At 51.4% G+C, this 21,902-nt stretch overlaps 1 protein-coding gene and 1 long non-coding RNA gene across 2 annotated transcripts; one reads left to right on the plus strand and one right to left on the minus strand.

The window, feature by feature from the left end:
* The first annotated feature begins 2,853 nt into the window (after nt 1-2,853).
* Nucleotides 2,854-10,697, plus strand: GAL3ST3 (galactose-3-O-sulfotransferase 3). Its single transcript, XM_027045473.2, has 3 exons — nt 2,854-2,991; nt 6,478-6,714; nt 8,935-10,697. Exons 2-3 carry the CDS (start codon nt 6,590-6,592, stop codon nt 10,103-10,105), a joined length of 1,296 nt encoding a protein of 431 aa, XP_026901274.1. The 5' UTR covers nt 2,854-2,991; nt 6,478-6,589; the 3' UTR covers nt 10,106-10,697.
* LOC128311735 (uncharacterized) lies at nt 2,986-9,614 on the minus strand. The gene is made up of 3 exons (XR_008290250.1): nt 9,479-9,614; nt 8,320-8,550; nt 2,986-4,605 (listed from the first exon to the last, which is right to left on the minus strand). It is a non-coding gene; the product is annotated as an uncharacterized LOC128311735 (long non-coding RNA).
* Nucleotides 10,698-21,902: the final 11,205 nt, after the last annotated feature.

Consider the following 21,902-nt stretch of genomic DNA (forward strand, 5'->3'; position numbering starts at 1 on the left):
GTTGGCAGGCCCCTTCGGATCCCCAGGTCCCCAGGCGGACCGGCCGCGAAGTCTTCTGGGAGTTGTAGTATTTGGGTCCCGTTTTCTGAGGGTCCGACTCCGGGAGGATGGATCAGAGCTGAAGCACGGGGAACACTGGGGCTGGAGCGAGGGCGGGGCTATGGACGAAGATGACCCCGCCCAAAGGCGTGCTATCTGCGTCTGACCCGCCCAAGCGCAGATCAGCCTTCCGGCCCGGCCCGACTCCGAGCTCAGGCGCGAGAGGCCCGGACGCTTATGTTCCTTAGGGAGTCCTAAAGGACTCATTCCCCGGCGGCCGCCGGGTTGCGGGCGCCAAGCGGGAGGTTGCAGCCGATGCCTGTGATAAAACAGTATCTGATTGTCTGCCCGCCCACCCCCGGCCCACGGAGGGATGAATGGGCTGAAAGAGGATCGGAGCCGGGAAAGAAGCGGGCTGAGCTCCAGCTGCCGACCTGGGGGAAGGGCCACAGTAAAGCCCCTTTTTCCACCTATCAGTTCCGCTCAAATGTCTCCGTTAAGCTTTCTCCCGCTTTCCTTTCCTTCCTTGGAGCTCCCACAACATGTACAAACATCTACCATTTGTTTTAAAGCCTCGCCCCCTTTTCTCCACCTCCTCCGCAAGAACGTGATCAGGGACTTCGTCTTTTTGCTGTCTCGCAACATCTGGCGTTCAAGAGCTGCATCGTAATGATTGATGGGGGGGGGGGGGGGGAGGACCGAAACGGTCTTTTGGGCAACAGTATTTGCGTAATTTTTAGTCCCGAAAATGAACTGAGGACTTTCTGTCCCCTCATCCCCACCGGCCTACCATAGGAGTCGACGCTGCCTCACTTACCCACCCTGCCACCACCAGTGGCCTGTGCGTCTGAGGGAGGAATGTGCAGATGCCCCCTGCCTGTCCAGCTCCCACCTTTCCTTATCCTAATCTGTCAGTCAATTCAGTTTCTGTCCTCACCTCCGCCACTAGCTCTGAAGGTCCCCTTCCCATTTTAGCCCTGCCTCTCACTGACAGGCTCACTGCCTGTGTGTGTGTGGTGTTGGGCAAGTGAGCTGGAAAACTCAAATAAAATGGTCTCATTTTCCCCCCACACCCACACCCTTCATATCTTCTTTCTAGCATGCTCCATGTCATTGACTGACCCCCCCCCCCAAAGAGAAGTAGCTGAGGGCGAGGAAAAAATAATGGGGTGCCGAGTCTAGGGAAGGTGGGTTCAAGAGAAACAGAAAAGGACTGAGCCAGGAAGGTTGCTCACATCCTAGCCCTGGATAGGAAATTCTCTTTCCTCCTGTCCAAGCCTTGATCCTTCCTCTTAAAATCACCATCACCACCCCAGTCTCCTGACACTCCCAAAGGAAAAGCCAAACCCAGAAAGGGCAGAAGAAGTACCAGTGGTATTCTCCCCTCCAGCATGTCAGCCCACTCAGGTAGAGCCATTCTGACCCAAAGGAAGCATCTTTCTGCTTCCCGTAACTGGAGAGCTGCTCGCAGGTCACCTGAGGCCGAAGGGCCCTAGACATGTGTATGTGCTGGGGACGGTGATAGGGGTCTCTGAGACAAGATAAACTGAAGTCTGATAGGTGAGGAGGTAATGTAGCTATGGCCAGAAAGGGACAAGTGGGACCTCATTCTAACAGCTCTGGGACCCAGGCAGGACAGAACCTCCCATTGTGCAGAGGCGGTCACTGAGGGGCGGAGAGAAGTTGACATTCCCAACAGGCCAAACTGGGACCACAAGCAGTTCTGATTCCGAGAGTCCCCATTCCCTTCACCCTCTTAACAAGGATCCTCACACAATAGCTACCTGTGTGGGGCTAGAATGGAATCCAATTCCTTCCAGTCCCAGTTTGGCTGGCTGTCCCAGCTCCAGGCTCTTGCCCTAACAGGTCAAGAGGGTAGGAGAAAGCCGAAGTCCATGAGAACCAATGAACTAAACGTAGGGCTGTTGGTATCTGCCATGACTTTGAGAGGTGCTGCTGCCCAGCTCCAAGTGGTAGGAGTTAGGGTCTAAGAAGGGAGTAGAAAATTCAGGACCACCCCCTCCCCCCACCCGGGTACGCCCACACACAGACACGCAGGAGTTTACACAGAGCCTTCACACCTATCACCTCTGCAGTCTCCCAGCAGCTCTAAGAACAGCTCTCTATCCTAGAGCTGAAAGTATCCAGGCCCACGGAGTTGGCTCTTGACTCTGGGTCTTAAGTTCAACAAGGGTTGAACTTGGGTTCTCAGATTCCCAGTACAAAGTGCTAAGGCTCTGGTCAGAAACAAGTGAGTCTGGAGTCCTGCTGTAGGGTAGGAGTGGGTCAGCAGCAAGGGGATTGCCTCAGGGGCTGGAAGGAAAGGGTCTTCAGGGGTGGGAGGGCAAATGGGACCAGCCCCCAAGCTGAAGCTATGCTTCTCTGCTGGAGGTGGACAGAGAAGAGGAGGGAGGGAGTATGTGGGTGCTGGTAAAGGTACCCGTGTCTCTAACTCCCCTAGGACCCACCAGGCCAAGGTCGCCCAATAGAGCCCAGGAATGCCCAGCAATGCCAGAGTATCCAGATACCTTTCAGGCCTCAGTTTCCCCTTCTGTAGAGTGAGGGCAAGATGCTGGCCACATTGCTGAACCTCTCTGCAAGGCTGCCGGGCGATGCCCGCATCCGAAGACGCCACCCGGAGATTGTTCCTGGGCAGCCTTCAAGTCAGAGCTGCCCCCTCCTCTTCCCGCTCCCCTTCCCCTCCCCCTCCCCTGCACGCTGCCGGCCCCCGCCCCCGCCCCGCCTCCGGTGTGCGATGGGGGGGCGGACGGCGGGCAGAGCGGAGAGGAGAGCGGAGTCGCCACCTGATCCCATCCAGGCTCGGAGAGGAGAGCGAACCGGCGCTCGGCGCTCAGGGTCCCCGGCGCCCTGCGATCCGCATTGGATTTCGGGACAAGGGTTTAGAGATAGCGGCGACCACCCCAAACCCGGGTCGGAGGCAGAGACCGCGGCGTAAGTACTGCAGTGGCCGGCGTGGGGCAGGGGGACTGGGGTGGACCGGGCCGGGACAGGGGACGAGGGGTGGGCAGGAGAGTGTCGCGGGGGCCTGGTGCCTGGAGAGCATGGGGGCGGGGGGGGGGGCGCTCTACCCCCCCCTGGGGAACGAGAGAAGCCGGGGTGAGAGGGCGAGTCTGGCCTATCCCCTGTGGTGACCAGATCCTAGTGACCGGATCCCTGGGGTAGGTGGGGATGAAATTGAGGGAATGGGGGCTGAAGGGGCGGTAGTGATGGAGAGAGAAGGATGAAGGGAATTTGGAGGCAGGGATGACGTGGGGGTGGATGGCAAGGAGAGGGGGCTGGGGAGGACCTGGCAGCAGGCTGGGAGGAAAAAGGCAGGAAAAGAGAGAGGTGGAAAGATATTGATCTCCTGAGCCACCAATCGGCAACCCCCTCAGCCCTCACTCAGCCCCTTCCTCTCTAGTGCCCTGGGCAGTTTCCCTGCTCACCGGGCTGTGCCGTGCTCTAGTAAGGACGGAGTCTCCAGGTCACCCGATGGTCAGGGCTGGTGGTCCAAGCCGGGACACCCTCCCCCTCTAAGAGCACCCATATTGGCCCTAGAGCTGGAGGGGAGAGAGAAAAGGGCTCATTTGGGAGTGGGTGGGTGTCCAAGCCCGTTTTCAAAGCTCTGCCTAGCTATACCATTTTTTCCTTTGGTTCCCTGGAGAAAGGAAAGCAATTTGCAAAACCAGGCAGCAGCCTGAGGTAAATTGTTCTGACTAAAATTAGCACTGATATTCTGATGAGGCTGGGCATCCTGACCTGTCTGGGACGGCTGAGGGAAACTCTCTCCATGGAGAAGACACAGGGCAGGCAGAGGAGTTTGAAGAATACAAGGGGCAGGAGCCAGGGCCCCAGGAGACCACCACCCACCCCACACCAGCCTGGAGATTACAGAGGTTAGATCCAGCCCTGGCCAGCCCCCTCCCTGGGTGCCAGTGCCCTGACTCCATCTCCAGAGGAGGCATCATGGAGAGAACTTGGCAAGGGAAGGGAGGCCGCTTCCAGTGTCCAAGCAGCACCCTCTCTGAGGACCTGGAATGTTTAGCCTGGCCGAGTGCCCACCCAGAGGAGACAAGGTTACTGCTTTCAAATACCTGAAGGTCTGTCATGGAGAAAAATGATCCATGTGGTCTAGGACAGCAACACTAGCAATCATGTAGATGGAAGGTGGAAGGGGACAGGCTGAGCAGGGCACTCATAGTGGCAGGCTGATCCTAGCTGTCCCAGAAACAACTTTTGAACAGCTGAGGCTGCTCAGAAACGGACCAGGCTGTATCTGAAGGTAGTGAGCGTCCCGACACTGGTGGTGGCCAAGCAGAAACTGGTGCCCACCTTAGAGGTGGTGTCCATGAAGTTCTTGCACTAACGATGCCCTATTTCAAGGGGACCTTAGACGAGGGTCTGGCTGACTGGGTCCCCAGGGCTAAGACATGGAGGAGAGTGGGACAGAGGAGACCACCAAGCACCCTGTTGTCCTTCTCTGTGTGGCCTGCTTGAAGCACTTCCCAGGGAAAGTCCCCGCAGCGCTCTCTCCGGGCTTGACCTCCTTGGCTGACCCAGAGTCCTCTGAAAATAGAATAGTTTTAGCGACTTCAGCAGTGATGTGAATAGGTTGACTTCCCACTTTGCCCCCTTGGGAAACTCCCATCTTGTCACCAAATCCTCTAGGCAAAACGAGTGGCAGAGGCCACAGGCTCTGACTTCCCTTGTAGGCTTCCTCACCCTCGCATAGCCAGCCCTTCTCTGCCCTTAACAATCCTTGAAAAGACAGCAGGGCCTTAGGCTTTCTCTGCTATGCCCTTGGCTGCCCTCTGTGGTGGACCCTGCACCCCCCTCGGCTCCAGGCAGATTAAGTCTGTCTGCAGGCTGGTGGAGGAAACCAGGTGATGCGGCCTGGAGAGAAAGGAAAGGCCTAACCATCACATCATTCCATCCGAGCAGGTTTAAATGTAATCCAGGATTAATGAGAGGAGAGGGGAAGGTAGTGGCAAAGAAGAGGAACTAGAAACCAAGCTCTAGGCCCCAGCAGGAAGTGATGGTCAAAAGTTTTTACGTTACCTCATCCCTCCTGGGACCCAGGTGTCCTAGTTCCACATACGTGCAAATGCCCATAGGGTTCCAGGCTCCCTCTCCCCTTTCGAGAGGTGTGAATGTGAGGCTGACGCTGAACCCAGACCTGGAGACTAAGGCCCCTGAGACACAGACACCACCCTAGTGGGGAGACAGACATTGCTGCTGAAGCTGTCTTTCCACCAGGACTGCTAAAGGCCAGGCTGCCCTTGAGCCAAGGCATTTGTGCAGAGACAGGTGACTGGCTGGAAAACAGGCCCTCCCTGCTTCTGCCTCTCACTCCTGCCACTCACCTGGGATGGAGGCCCATCTTCTTCTGGAGAATCTCAGCGGGGAAACAAGCAGGAGCCCCTCTGTATTCCCCACACCCCACCCCTCTCCCCTCTCCCCGGCTGCCATGTCATGGCCTTGGCCAGGCACCTCTCACTGCAGAGTCAGCTGACAAAGTGGCCAAGGTTTCAGGTGTCTAGGGATGGAATCCAGATAGGGTTCTGGGATTTCAAGTCCTTCCTTTCTTTCTCTCATGGATTTATTGGTCTTGGGCCCTCAGGGCAGGAGCCCAGCTAGGAAGGCTCGGGGCTCGGAAACACGTAGAACTACCAGAGTCCAGAGCAGGGATGGAGAAATCCGTGTTCTGTGGAAGCAGCACACATTGCATCTAGAAGGATGGGCTTTGGAACCAGAAAGGTCTGAATCCTGATTCTGCCAACAACTGTGTGACCAGGGACAAGTAGCACCATGTCATAGAGCCTCAGTTTCCTTGTCTATAAAATGGGGAATAATGCCTGTGTTAGGGTGTGGTGGGGATTAACCGGCATTAGGTATGTACTAGTGTGGTACATATAGTAAGCCTGCACTATCGATGCCTTACGCATGTCAAGAGACTGGAGAAGATACAGGTCCAGTCAGTGGTTTCTGAGGAGCTCGGTCTCTGGGGAGTCAAGACCAACTCTTGGCTGAAGCAGTCAGGCAAGGAATCCTGGAGGAGGGAAACCTTGAATTGAGACTTCTGTGCTTTAAGCCAAGCACTGGTGCTAAGGCAAGTCTACTGGGGGCGGGGAGACAGAAACAAATAACCACAAGACAAAGACGAATTAGGGCCAGGCTGAGAAGCTGAGACAGGGCTCCAGGGAGGAGTGGCTACCGCTTGAAGAGCTGGCCACACCCCAGAGCCTGTAATTCCACCCAAGACTAAGTTATCTAGAGGGTGCGGAGATAGGGTCTTGGAAATGGGAGGTAGGAATCCGATCTTCTCTGGCTTCTCTGCGCACCCCACCCTTTGGAGCTCTCCTTCGCACCAGTCTTGCTGGGGCCCACAGTCTATCTCCTCTGCCCGCCGCAAACCTGTTTGCCTCCTTCTCCTGCCAGGCCTCTCAGGAATACTGGCCCTGCTACCAGAGCCCCAGGAGCCCCCATGAGTGCTGGCGAAGGGAGTCCTGGATAGCGAGGTCCCGGCTGGTCCAGGGGTGGGTACCCCATCATGCCACCCATCCTCCAGCACCTGCAGCAGGCCTCCAAGATGATGAGCCGCAGAAAAATCCTGCTGCTGGTGCTAGGGTGCAGCACCTTAAGCCTCCTCATCCACCAGGGGGCACAGCTCAGCTGGTAAGGGGGCAGGGCCTCACTGCATGGGCGGGACCCAGGGGAGCTGCATTCTTGCCTGGTGGGCAACGGAATTGGGAACTCTCCTTCCTACTCCTTCTATCTGCCGGAAGGGTCTGTCTTCTGCTGGGCTTTGTTCCTTCCACTTTTCTAAACTTATTTTTTTTTAATGGGCTCTATGCCCAACATGAGGCTTGAACTCACGACCCCAAAGACGAGTGTCGCATGCTCCACTGACTGAGCCAGCCAGGCGCCCCTCCTCCCCTCTATTCGAGTTGTGCTTTCTATATATTCTCTTCAGATCCACACAACCTGCTTGGGCAGGCACTGGTCTTCACTGAAAGGTTGCTTGAAGTCCTAGAGTTAGTGACTTAAACTGGGATTCTAATCCCGTCCAAATGCTTCCCGTGGCATCACATTCTGAGCGCCTCCCCAGAGGACTGCAAACAACTTCTCATTACTTCTGCTGTGCTGGGCAAATCCCCTCACTTTTCTGAGCCTGTTCCCTCATCTACAAAATGGGGATGATGCTATGGGTGACCCAGTTAGTCACCCTGATACAGGATACGTGATGACTAGCAGTAGCCCTTACCCTGCTCCATGATTCACTGTGTGAACCCACCAAGTCCCTGCACCCTTCAGGGCCTCATTCCCATTTTCTACATGGTCTGCCCAGAAGAATGGTGTGAATAGGCCCAGTTCTTGTTGGATGATTTAACGGTCTTTTGGTAGGGCATCTGTGTAGATATTATTCTGAGCCCAAATGGGCCACAGATAGGAAATCTCAGTGGTGTTCTCAGAGCTGCTTAGAGTTCTCCTCATTACATGATGCTTAGGATAGAAAAGAAACAATAGTAACTCAATATGCAGGGAATTTACAGGTCACCTGTAATCCCAAACACCCTTGTTTCAGGAATAAGGAAACAAATGAAAGCTAGGATTGTTGTCTGGTTTTTATACTACTAGCATATTTCTTGAACCTAGAACAGTGCCTGGCATATAGTGGATGCTCAAAAAAAAGACTTATTGAATGAATGAGGCTCCAGAGAATCTAACAGAATCACGAATCAAATAGATTGCCTCAAAGCCCATGCCACTCACCTACAAGATGAGAAGCCAAAGAGTAAAAATGAGAAAAAAGCTAGAGAACAAGAGAATATGGTGACTTTATTTAGTTGCCAGACAATGTAAATGATTTTTCTTCTTCTGGTCCTCAGTTTCTACATGTGTAGAGGAGACTTTCTCAAAGATCTCCAAGGGCCTCTGTCCTTGTATTAGTTGTTTCTGTGTAACCCAATTACCTCAAAACTTAGCACCTGAAAACATCAAACACTTATTATCTGGGCGGCTCAGTCAGTTAAGCGTTGGATTCTTGATTTCAGCTCAGGTCATGATCTCACGGGTTCATGGGTTCAAGCCCTGCATTAGGCTCTGTGCTCAAACTGCAGAGCCTGCTTGGGATTCTCTCTTTCTACCTCTCTCTTCCTCTCCCCCACTCATGTTCTCTCTCTCAGTCTCTCTCAAAATAAATAAATAAAACTTTAAAGATAATTTTAAAAAACACTTATTATCTTGCTTCTGTGGGCCAGGAATCCAGGTGTGGATTACCTGGGTTCCTCTGGCTCAAGGTCACATGGCATTGCAATCAAGCTGGCTGCTAGGGATGCAGTCTCATCTGAAGGTCTGATTGGAAATGCTCCCCTTCCAAGCTCGTTCATGTGGTTGCTGGCAATATTCAGTTCTTCAACCAGGCTGAAAGAATGAGGCCCGGTTCCTCAGGGACTGTTGTCGCCTGGTGCCTCCCCATACAGCTGCTTACAGTATGGCAGTTTGCTTCTCCTTGCGTGAGTCATCCCAGTGAGAGGCAGAGAGACCAAGATAGAAGCCATTGTCTTTTTATAATGTAATCTCAGGAGTGGCATCCCATCATTTCTGCCCTATTCTATTCCCAAGCAGCATCAAGTCCCGCTCATACTCATGGGGAGGGAAATACACAAGGGCGTGAATACCCAGAGGCCAGCAGGGATCACTGGGGTGACGTCATAGGGACGTCATAGGATAGGCCGCCTGGCATATCCCTCTACTGATTCATGGGTATAGTCCGGGTTGGACCATTCTGTGGCCCATCTCACCATCCTTGGGGAGGGGCGGGGGTCGAGAAGCATCCCTCTCACACCCTCCACCCCCGCCCCCCCTCCCCCGCACACCTCCCGAACTCTGCAGGTACCCCAAGCTGTTTCCTCTGAGCTGCCCGCCTCTGCAGAACTCACCGCCCCGCCCCAAGCACATGACTGTGGCCTTCCTGAAGACGCACAAGACTGCGGGCACGACTGTCCAGAACATCCTGTTCCGATTCGCCGAGCGCCACAACCTGACGGTGGCCCTGCCGCACCCGAGCTGCGAGCACCAGTTCTGCTACCCGCGCAACTTCTCGGCACACTTCGTGCACCCAGCCACGCGGCCACCGCACGTGCTAGCCAGCCACCTGCGCTTCGACCGCGCCGAGCTCGAGCGCCTCATGCCGCCCGGCACCGTCTACGTCACCATCCTGCGCGAGCCGGCCGCCATGTTCGAGTCGCTCTTCAGCTACTACAACCAGTACTGCCCGGCCTTCCGGCGCGTGCCCAACGCGTCGCTCGAGGCCTTCCTGCGCGCGCCCGAGGCCTACTACCGCGCGGGCGAGCACTTCGCCATGTTCGCGCACAACACGCTGGCCTACGACCTGGGCGGCGACAACGAGCGCAGCCCGCGCGATGACGCCGCCTACCTGGCCGGCCTCATCCGCCAGGTGGAGGAGGTCTTCTCGCTCGTCATGATCGCCGAGTACTTCGACGAGTCGCTGGTCCTGCTGCGGCGCCTGCTGGCCTGGGACCTGGACGACGTGCTCTACGCCAAGCTCAACGCGCGCGCCGCCAGCTCGCGCCTCGCCGCCATCCCCGCGGCGCTCGCGCGGGCCGCGCGCACCTGGAACGCGCTCGACGCGGGCCTCTACGACCACTTCAACGCCACGTTCTGGCGCCGCGTGGCGAGCGCCGGCCGCGCGTGCGTGGAGCGCGAGGCGCGCGAGCTGCGCGAGGCCAGCGAACGCCTGCTGCGGCGCTGCTTCGGCGCGGAGCCTGTGCTGCGGCCCGCCGCGCAGATCCGCACCAAGCAGCTGCAGCCGTGGCAGCCCAGCCGCAAGGTGGACATCATGGGCTACGACCTGCCCAGCGGCGGCGCCGGTCCAGCCACCGAGACCTGCCTCAAGCTGGCCATGCCCGAGGTGCAGTACTCGAGCTACCTGCTGCGCAAGCAAAAGCGCCGGGGCGGCGTGCGGGCCCGGCCGGAACCGGTCCTGGACAATCCCCCGCCGCGGCCCATCCGGGCGCTGCCCCGCGGCCTCCAGGGCCACTGAGCTCTCAAGAGTCTGGATCTTACCCTGCCCGTCCGGAGTCCTGCCTGGGACTGCCCCCGGGCCATCCGCCTCATCGGGGCCTCTTCTGCTCAGTACAGGGGCCTTGTCTCCCAACCTGAGCCTGCCTCCCTAGAGTGGGTTGAACCCCATCTTCGTGGTGGGTGCTGATAGGCCCGATCGAGCCCCGGGCCACCCTCTTCTCCTTCCTAACTGGTTGGTAACTTTGACAAGAGGTCTGAGGCCTGACCAGAACTGCCCACCCTGCCGCCTTCTGTGGGTTGAGCCCCACCTGTCTTTTTTCAAGTGGGTGAGCCCAGGCCTCAGAGGGAGGCTGAGCCCTGGGAAAGGCTGCTTTGTCAGCTTCCCAGGCTGCTCTTCCTCTCAGGGGTCAGAGACGCCCCCCCCCCCCCCACACCATCTGTCTTCCAGGTTCCACCCTCCCCAAAGACCTAAGCTGCTCCCAGACTCCCAGAACCAAGAGTTCTTGGGTTGGGTTTTTTGTTTGGTTGGGTTTTCTTTTTCTTTTTTTCTTTCCTTCCTTCTTTCTTTCTTTCTTTTTTTTTTTTTTTTAATAAAATACTTTCAAAAGGTACAGGTTGGTTGTCAGTCATTGAAAGCCAGATTTCCCACGTTTGAGGATGAGGCAGATGCCCAAGAATAGCAGCTGTGACTGTCCCCATGAGGAAGGGGCCCAGGCGCAATCAAGCTCCTCCACCGCCCTTCCCAGAGGCTTACAATTCTCAACAACCTCTTGACTGGGCTCACTGGTGCAGACTGGCCACCTCAGCTCTACTTATTTTTCCTTTGAGAAAATCCAAATCATACCTTTCCATTCAATTCAGCCCCACGTACTGAACGTCGTCTCTAATTTGGGGACATAGGTGGGCAAGGCAGATAGGGTTCATGGGCCTCATAGGGCTCATGGGGAGACATTGGAACTGGAGTGGGACATGTAAGCTGAAGGAGGCACTGGAGCTGGGTAGAGAGGAACACCAGGCTGAGTGGGGGCTAGATGGAGGATCATACTAGTAAGGAGGTACTCAACTCCCCCTTTTGAGTCACCAACTTCACTACGGGTCCTCCCCACAAGGAGAAGACACCCTGTCTTGGATAAAGTCCATTCCCCGCCCCTGGTGTTCTTCAGCACAGCAAGACATCCAGCACTTCAATGTTTATTTATTTTTGAGGGGAGAGGGGGGATGGAGGACCTGAAGCAGGCTCTGTGCTGACAGCAGTGAGACTGATGCGGGGCTCGAACTCACAAACGGTGAGATCATGACCTGAGCTGAAGCTGGATGCTCAACTGACTGAGCCACCCAGATGCCCCATCCAGCACTTTAAAATGAAACTCCAGGAGCACCTGGGTGGTTCAGTTGGTTAAGGTCCAACTCCTGATTTAGGATCAGGTCGTGATCTCACAGTTCGTAAGATTGAGGCCTACGTGGGCTTGCTCTGACAGCGTAGAGCCTACTTGGGACTCTCTCTCTCTCAGGAGAGAGAGAAAGGGAGAGAGAGAATGAACAGGTGAGGGACGGAGAGAGAGGGAGACACAGAATGCGAAGCAGGCTCCAGGTTCTGCGCTGTCAGCACAGAGTCCGGCACAGGGCTCGAACTCACAAACTGTGAGATCATGACCTGAGCGGAAGTTGGATGCTTAGTTAGCTGAGCCACCCAGGCACCCCTAAACTCAAAAAAAATTTTTAAATAAAATGGAACTCAAGACTAGCAGAGAATCAACTTTTTCTGTTACTTTCTTTAGAGCTATGTTGACCTATCCGGACAAATAATAAAAATAATAGCTAACACGGTGTGCTGTGTGCCTGCCACTAAAGTTTACAGACTTTAACATACACTAACTTATGAGATGGGTACCGTCTATGGGTGATGGAACTGAGGCTTAGAGAGGTTAAGTAACACTCGGGGTCATACAGCTAAGCCTTGGACGGTGTAGCTTCAGAATCTATGCTCCCTAAGTGCTATCACACTGCCATTTGAAAAAAGAAGTTCCTGTACCCTAGCCTAGGCTGACTTCCAGGACCTTCCCCCAAAAGAACGTAAGGTGAAGGAACCAAGACATTGCTATCAGTTCCTCTTTATTTTATTTTTCACAGAGACCATTGTTGACCTGTTTGGATAATAGAGATTGTAATGGTTAGTTGACAGTTTGGATGACAGTCTCCGGGCTGGAAAAGTGGCTGCTTTTATCGCACCCCACTTTTTACCAGTAGAGCTCTGGAAAAGGCAAAAGAATACAGACACGCAAAGCCATAATTAGGTTTCGGGCGTTAAGCAGCAGTAAAGAATTGTACTCGACTCAAAGTCGTCTATCCAAAGAAAAGCATGGACTGACCCCCCAGGCCAAGAAGGTGCCTGTCTGCTACCTCCGGCCCTTCTGTCTGTCCACCTCCGGCCCTAGCCTTTGATCATGCCTTTCCCAAGAACATCCTTCACCTTGTCTTGTGCCCTCCTGGAAAATTCAGACTTGCCTGTAAGATCTGTCTTGATAGACCTCTCCTGCCTTCCCAGACCGTCAGGCTGGTGGGCCTTTTTTTTTTTTTTTTCTAATCAACGTTGCCCTGCTTCAGCAGAGAGCACAATTCAGGATTCAAGAACTAACTGGAAGCACCTGGAATCATCAGGTCCTGGGAGAGGGTTTCTCTGTAGAAGCAAAGGCAGACCCTAAGTAGGCACCAAATCAAATATTAGCCTTCAGTGACTAAGCAGGGGTGGGGTGGGGTGGGGAGGGGCCCTCTGGGACTCCTTGATCCAAACATCTCCAGCTTCAGCTACAGGGAACAGCCTCTGGGTCCCAATGCCTTGCAAAGAGGCTTCTTCCATCAACACGCATGTGGTACTACCCACTCTGTGCCCACTCTACACGTTTCCAGGGCTGGGCAGTGGGTGAAATGTGGTCGCTGCCTCAAGGAGCTCACAATAAGGTCTGGGACAGGTGTGGAAGCAGCTACCCGCAGAGAACCACACACGTGCACTGGGTGTAAGAAAGCTGGGGCCTTTGTGAGCCAGGGAGTGCTGGGCTCCCCGGTGGGAAAGGCACACCAGCACCAACTTACGAAAGGCCCTGAATGTCCTGCTTAGAAGTTTGGATTGTCCCATGTGGGACTCTGGAGTGAACGGAATGGCTGAGATGAGCTTCAGGGGAGGCTGGACTGTCCCCAGAGCAGAGGGGTCATGATCTCTCGCCATCTGCAGTCCCTTCCTGGCTGGCACAGCAGCACACAGGTGGGGACTTCTGTTGTAGATGGAGAGGAGTCGCTGAAACAGGCAGGAGAAGGGTCTCCAGTTGCAAATGCTACTGGGAAGAGGGACATGGCTAAGAACAGGGACACCAACTAACTTTCCTGAGCACTTACAATGGGCTGGGTGCTCTTCTCTGTGCCTATGTGTTTTCACTCATTTGATCCTTCCACCAACCCTGGGAAAGAGGTGTTATTCTTATCCCCCTTTCACAGAAGGGGAAACTGAGGTACAAAAAGGTGTGGTGTCCAGGCTCACTGGACCGGGAGAGGCTGAACCAGGACAGAACCCAGAGGGCTTGAACTCCCAAGCACCACCCTGTCACTGGAATCCATTGCCCCACCCCATCAAACACACACTCAGGAGTCCCAGATGGCTCTATTCAAGAGCCTCCTTGTAGAAGCCTCCTGAGAGCAGGCTTGAGTGGGAGACAGACGTAGAGGGCCCAAGCGCTTTGGGTGCCTGAGGTGAAGGTGGCAACCTGCCAACATGATTGGGCAGCTTCTCGGGCTGTGCCAGAGAAGCAGAGAGGGACTACAGGGCTGTGCACCCGAGGAGAGGGGCAGCCCCCGGGAGGCACCCAGATGAGAGGAAGGATGGGAGAAGGAGAGGCCTTGCGGGGGAGGGAGGTGAGCATGGCATTTCCATTCTCAATCTCAGAGACCTGACATTTGCTCCTCCGACCCAGAACGGCTACAGGAATCTGAGGGCCCAGGCTGGCCATTCCTCTCCTCTCCAAAAGATCCCCCTGCACCTTCAGGTGGGCAAAGGACAGGATGAGACCAGCCTCCTCCATCCCCACTTTCCACTGCCATACAAATCTCATAGGATTTTCCCAACACTCAAGCAACAGGGGAGCAGGAGTCCGAGCCTAATACCCCATTACAAATGGAAAGACTCAGTCGTTTGAGCATCCAACTCTTGATTTTGGCTCATGGGACTGAGCCCTGCATCAGTCACCACACTGAGTGTGGACCTGCTTAAGATTTTCTCTCTCCCTCCCTCTGCCCCTCTCCACTGCTCGCTCTCTCTCTCTCTCTCTCTCTCTCTCTCTCAAATTAAAAAAAAAAGGGGGAAGACTGAGTCTCAGAGTGGACATGTGGCTTCCAGAGGTGGCCTAGAGCAAGGGCAGAGATAGAGTGGGGACCGTCCCATGAGCTGGAGCCACAAGAGGCAGGATCCTGGGTCTTCTATCCCAACCTTGAGTCCAGCCTAGAACTCCCCTCCTCAGTGTTCCCCAGATTCATCAAATGCATTATGTTCAAAACCAGACAGCTCACCTTCTGCTCAAACCAGCGTCTCCAGTGCTCTCAGTTTCAGGGACTGGCGGTCCATTCAAGCACATGCTCAAGTCTCAGTCCTTGGGGTCTCCTTAGCATCTCCCTCCCACTTTCCCCCATACCACCTGTCACCACATCCTACAGATTCTGACTCCTGTATAGCTAGCATCTACCCACATCTCCTTCCCCACAACACCTGCCTTGGTCCAAGCCATCAGTTTCTCTATGGTTATGTCAATGGCCTCCTAAGTGACCCACTTGCCTCAGGCTTCTCACAGCAAACACAGTCTCCTCTCTGTATCCAGAGTGATCCTTCTTAAAGCAACCTGATCTTATCACTCCCCCATCTGAAACACTGCCTTCCTTACCAGCCCACAGGGCCCAGCCTAGTCTGATCCCCCTACCCAAAAACCTTTCAGCTATATCTCCCATTGCTCCTCTACCCCCATCATGTTCCAGCCACATCGGATTATACACCATTCTCTGAATGCAATGGTATGCCAAGTCTGACTCTTACTGGCCCTTGAAAGCTGAATTTTGTCAGCCAGTTGTTGAACACAATAAAATTACATTAAAGACTAAAATTAAATTATTAGGGGTGCCTGGCTGGCTCAGTCAGTAGAGCCTATGACTATTGACCTTGGGGTTGTGGGTTGTGAGCTCGAGCCCCACATTGGACATAGAGATTACTTTAAAAAAGTAATCTGCTGAGATCAACAGGGCTCGATCTTACAATGGCGAGGTGATGACCTGAGCCTAAATCAAGAGTAGGGCACTTAACCAATTGAGCCACCCAGGTGTCCCCCCAAAATAAAATATTTAAATTAAATTATTAAATTCTATAGACTTATCATCAAATTGGGTTTTTTAAGAGCAAAATTAATAAATACTGACAACCCACTACTTTCTAGTTAGTTTGCTATATTTTACTATTGCTTATGTTTTTAAGGTTATCTGTGTCTAGCTTATCTGCCTGGTGGTAGAATGATGTGTTACTTACTGCACATTTCTTCCAAATGTTATATTGGCAGTGTAAAATCAGCCATGGTAGGAATAATTACACTACAAGTCAACAAACACTACAAATCAAGTCGATTTATTGTTTTGTTGGTCACCTAGACCAGAGTTCAGGAAACTACAAGCTGAATCTGGCCCATCACCTATTTTTGTAAATAAAGTTTTATTGAAACACAACTACACTCATTCATGTACCTATTATTCTGTGGTTGTTTTGTACAACAATAGCAGAGCTGTGTAGTGGCTGTAGCGCCTCTCTGACCCCCAAAGTCTAAGATGTTTACTATTTTGTCTTCCGTGGAAAAAGTTTGTTTCTCATTAACAACAACAAAAATATCAACCAATATTCACATCAGAACTGAACATGGAGAGATGGTGTTAAACATTTACCACCACACCACTGCCTAAAATCTGCTGGGCCTATTCCTACCTCCATTCTTTGCACATGATCTCCCCTTTGACCACAATGCTTTTTCTCTTTTGATCCACCTGGAGAGTTCCTACCCATTCTTTTAACATGTCCCTTTTCCCACGCTCCTGTATCAGTTAGCAATGTGCTGTGTAACAAACCACTCCAAAACATAAAGGTTTTAAAAGACTTATTATTCATTAGATTATTGTTCATCTGGGTGGTACTGCTGATCTGGGCTGGGCTTGATTGACCTCAACTGTGCTCACTCACAGTCCATGGCCAGCTGGCATGGTTGCTGAGATCTGTAGAATGGCCTCAACCAAGATGATTCAGCTGTGCTCTATATGGTCTCTCTTATCTTTAGCAGATGAGCCTGGACATGTTCTCATTGTCCAAGTGTGGGTTCAAGAAAGCAAGAGAAAAACAAAACTGTCCTGAGGCTTGTAAGATGGTGTCTCTTACACCATCTGCCATATTTGATTGGCCAAAGTAAGTCACAAGACCAGTCCAGATTTAAGGGGTGGGGAAATACATGGTGTAGAGTCCCATTTCAAGGGGCCTTATGGATAGAAGGAGGGGGCGATTTTTACATTCAATCTATCACACTACCTTCCCCTCTTTCCTCAAGCAAAGGAGCTGTTCCTGATTCTGTGTTCATGCAGCACTGCTAAGAAGCAAACCAAAACAGGGGCGCCTGGGTGGCACAGTCGGTTAAGCGTCCGACTTCAGCCAGGTCACGATCTCGTGGTCTGTGAGTTCGAGCCCCGTGTCATGCTCTGGGCTGATGGCTCAGAGCCTGGAGCCTGTTTCCGATTCTGTGTCTCCCTCTCTCTCTGCCCCTCCCCTGTTCATGCTCTGTCTCTCTCTGTCCCAAAAATAAATAAACGTTGAAAAAAAAAATTTTTAAGAAGCAAACCAAAACAAAACCTGTCCAAAGTGCTTTGTTAAAATAAGAAATCTACAGAGACATTGATTTATTTACCTTTGTTTACAAAGGGACAAGAGACGTGGACTGAACTTAAAGTTTCTTCTAACAAAGAAAATGGCAGTTTGTGTATCTTTTTTTAAAAATGCTTATTTATTTATTTGTTTTGAGAAACAAAGCAAGCAAGCAGGGGAGGTGCAGAGAGAGGGAGGGAGAGAGAGAGAATCCCAAGCAGGTTCCACGCTGTCAGTGCAGAGCCCGTGGCAGGGCTCGAACCCACCAATGGCAAGATCATGACCTGAGCCAAAACCAAGAGTCAGACGCTTAGCCAACTGAGCCACCCAGGCGCCCCAGTTTGTGTTTCTCTTAAAATGACTTTTCAAAATTACCTTTAAAAGGGATACTTTCTATCAGCCAGGATTTTATCAGAGAAACAGAATTACTGGGAGTGATTATATACAATGAAGATGTCTTAGAAGGATGAGACCCTACATAATTGTGAGAGCTGATTATATAAGACTGGTGTCTTTTTATCTGGTACTGGAGCCAAAAGACAGTAGGCAGGCAGTTGAGACGAATGTAAGGTGGGGGCAGTAAGAACAAACTGGCACTTGTGAGGCTGAGCTAGACCCACAGGATAGACCAGAACCCACATCAGTTCCTCTCTGCGTGTAAGCTTCCAACTTTGATGATTCAGGTGACCTACAGGAGAAGATGGCACTCTGTCAGGAAGCCATAGTTGCACCAGAACAGAAGTGACAGAAGATGGGGCGCCTGGGTGGCTCGGTCGGTTAAGCATCCAACTTTAGCTCCGGTCATGATCTTGCGGTTCATGAGTTGGAACCCCGCATAGGGCTCTGTGCTGACAGCTCAGAGCCTGGAGCCTGCTTCAGATTCTGTGTCTCCCTCTCTCTCTCTGTCCCTCCCCTACTCATGCTCTGTCTCTCTCTCTCAAAAAGAAACATGAATTTTTTTTTTAAGTGACAGAAGTTGAAGGAGGATCTGGCATAAGCCAGAGGAGCTGTAGACCACGCTGCCCCACGTCAACAAGGTGACCCCCTAAATGATAAGGGTCATTGCGGATGAGTTGCAAATTATGTCTGGCGCCCCCGCACCAACCTTCCTAGTGGAAAAAGGATATAGCTCCTGTTTCACTTCCACTTTCCACTTTCCACATTCCATCAAATGTCACTTGTGGCCCACACTACGTCAGGACTATGCAGGGAAGAGAAGTCTGGGAAACATAGTTCCAGATTCACTACAATGGCACTGTACAAATTCACTGTAGTTTCAGATGTTAATTCAAATATTATTACCCATGGAGACCAATTAGCACTGGAGGCCTTTAGAGGTTAAAGGCCACATTCCTAAGGCCCTCAGATTTGTGCTATAGTTATTTCCCCCATCCCAGAATTTGTTGTGATATTAATGCTCAGTAGCTGGCAGAATCTTTCAATGGTTTCCTGCTGCTCTAGTGTGAGCTATTATAGTAAAAAAAAAAAAAAAAAAAGTGGGGGCGGGGCAAAAGGAAACCCCTGGAATTGTTTTCCCAGCCCTGAGAAGTTATAAACCAAAAACAGTACCAAAGCTGGAGAAAGTGCAGAGATCAGGGCCACTATTAGTGACTTGAGACAGGCAAGTCACTTACGTATTTGACAGGGGAAAAGCAAACTTAATGATGTGGCAATGTTAATCACAGCTGCAATCCTACATTTGACAGCTTTAAAAAAATTTTTAATGTTTATTTATTTTTGAGAGAGAGAGAGAGGCAGAGCACAAGCGGGGAAGGGGCAGAGAGAGGGAGGCACAGACTCTGAAGCGGACTCTAGGCTCCGAGCTGTCAGCACAGAGCCCAACGCGGGGCTCAAATCCATGAACCGCGAGATCACGACCTGAGCCGAAGTCAGACGCTCAACCGACTGAGCCACCCAGGCGCCCCTACATTTGATATTTTTATTGCAGAAAATCAATATAAACGCCAACAGTTGGTATATGAAAGCAAATATATAAGAAAGGACATGCTTTCTTTTAGATTCCCGTGAGTATGGAAAATTAGTTTGCGTGTCCATAGCAGGGATAACAGTATCTGCCACATCAGTGTCTGTTATAACAGTATCTTACTGTCTTGACCCTGGTGGCTTAGGCCATCCTCCCACAAACCGCAAGGTCCAGAGGGACTCTGACGGTCTTGAGAACACCATGCTGATAAACTCAGTTGACACCGTATGTTAACCGGATGCTGAGAATAGGAAAGAGTAAGGTACACCTTGTGTGCCTTAGACATATGTGTGCCAGAGATAAACCCTGTGGAAGTTCGAGGACCTGGCACATCAGGAAAGTTCCTAAGGGTCCAGAGGTCTGGAGCATGTTGCCTATGTCTTTAAGAGAGACCCCAGTTGCTGCCCTTTCCACTATGCATCATGAAGAAAGAGGAGCAAGGAGCAATGCATGATGTGCGGCTTCTGGGTTTTGGAGCCCGCACGTATCATATTTGGGCATGCTGCTCTGACTCATTTAGTAGGTAACCTGCACATCCGACAATGTTTGGTTTGGATCGAAGAAAGGCTCTTCAAAATCCGGGCTGTGATGCAAGCTGCCCAACTTAGGTGTCGGCCATAGATGCCACGCGGAGACCCACACAAAGCCCCAAATGGGAGCATCGCAGCTAAGACCTTTGGAATGTTGGCCATGCTATCGTCCACTAATGACTATTCTACATTCTAAAAGTCAGCTTCTGGCTTGCTACTGGGACTCGGTAAAGACTGAATGCCTGATCTGGAACCCAAATGTTCTGCGGGTGTCATCTGGCCCACAGACTCATGAAATTGGATTTTCACAGTTGCATCCCACTAGAAGTTGAAGCGGTGTATATGATCCTGGGCCCGAGCAGATCCAGAAGGCACAAATGAACCACATGAGCAGGTGGTTCAGACTCCCATGGCACCTCCTTCTACTGTTTCCCTTCCTTTCCCTTGGTTTATACTCAAAGGCTTCAAGGGGATGAAGGAAAAGTACAAGCCTGCTTTACAGAAGGCTATGCACAGTAGGCTAGTGACAGCTGGAAGTGGTCAGCTGTTTCACCACAACCCCATTCACGGGCGGCCCTGAAAAGTGGTGGGCAGAATGTCTGCCTCCCAGTGGGCAGAACATTGGGCAATGCAGATGCTATCCACTTTGTGTGGGAAGGAGGTGCAGACTTATAGGCACTCATGAGCAGTGTATGATGGGCTGGCCATTTGCAGAGACTTGGAAAAAACACAACTGAGAACTTGATAACTTGATGGTCTGGGAGACAGGTGTATGGATGGCTTCTTAAAATGCTCACAGAATGGGAAGACATTTGTGTCCCATGTAAATTCCTATTAGAAGGCAATCTAATTGGAGGAGTCCTCACCAATTAGATAAGATAACCCATCTTGTAGATTCATTCAGCAGCTTTCCCCGACCAAATGAGTGCTTCCCTGATGGACCCATGTACAAAGTGTGAAGCCACCAGATTTCTACATGTGACGGGATATTTTCTGTGCTCTTTTTCCCAGATTTTACGGGTTTTTTTTTTGTTTTTAATTTTTAAAATTAAAAAAATGTTACCTTGGTAAAATATGTGTAACAAAATTTACCAGTGAAACATGTTTAAGTGCACAATTTAGGGGTGTTGAGTACGCTCACAATGTTGTGTAACCATCATCACTCTTCATCCCCACTTTTCATCTTCCCAAAGGGAAAGTAGCCTTTTTAATAATAATTCCCCTTTGTCCCCTCCCTCTAGCCCCTGATAACCACTCTTCAACTTTCTGCCTCTGAATTTGCCTATTCCGGGTACCTCGTTCAAGTGGAAGGGTACAATATTTGTCCTTTTGTGTCTGGTTTATTTCACTTAGCTTACCGTCTTCTGGGTTCATCAGTGTTATAGCAGGTGTCCACAGTTCCCTCCTCTTTAAGGTTGAGTACCATTCCATTACATGTGCATACCACATTTTGTTTATCCACCCATCTGTCCATGGACATTTCTGTTGTTTCCGCCTTTGGCTACTGTGCGTAACGCTGCTGTGAACATGGGTTTTCAGGTACAGGTTAAAGTCCCCGCTTTCGATTCTTTGGTACGTACACAGAAGTAGAATTCTGGATCATATCACACAGTTTTTTTAAACACTCTCAAGTAAAACGGTCTTTGTTTAATACAGTGAACCATTTTGCAGCACCACTGATTTTCCTTCCAAGAGTTTTTTACACCAGCGCCTCTCAGTGAAGAAAGCAATATGTATGACAACACCAAGCCTTTGTTTGTTGGGTTTGGGTTGTGTTTTGTTTGTTTTAACAAGAGCAGTGAAAAGTCTTATGGAGCAAATCCTTGATGGGAATACCATCAGTTCAAACACTAAGACAGTTTCTCTAAGACAGACCATTTGAGTCCATATATGAAGAAAATGCTAAATATAGCTTGGCTGTTTATTTCTTTGTTTGTCAAAGCTGTTTGCAGCACAGAAAATTCTCTTGATTATCACCATCCCTTACAAATCTTACATGTACTGTGTAGCATAGCATTTATAGGTGAAATCATGGACTCATCAGCCTAGACAAATACCTGGGGGTTTTTTTTCAGTTTGTTTGTTTGTTAAGTTTTTATTTATTTATTATTTGTGTCAGCACAGAGCCTGACACAGGGCTTGATCCCATGACCCTGGGACCATGACCTAAGCTGAAATCAAGAGTCAGATGCTCAACTGACTGAGCCACCCAGGTGCACCCAACATGGGGCTCCAACTCACAACCCGGAGATCAAGAGTCGCATGCTCTTCTGACTGGGCCAGCCAGGCACCCTTATTTTTCAATTTATTAACAAACAAACAAACAAACAAACAAACGGCTTTTCAGCATCATGTGACATCATCGGTACATCAACTTTCA

This window comes from Acinonyx jubatus, chromosome D1 (genome assembly GCF_027475565.1).
Source record: "Acinonyx jubatus isolate Ajub_Pintada_27869175 chromosome D1, VMU_Ajub_asm_v1.0, whole genome shotgun sequence".
Classification (NCBI taxonomy): domain Eukaryota; kingdom Metazoa; phylum Chordata; class Mammalia; order Carnivora; family Felidae; genus Acinonyx; species Acinonyx jubatus.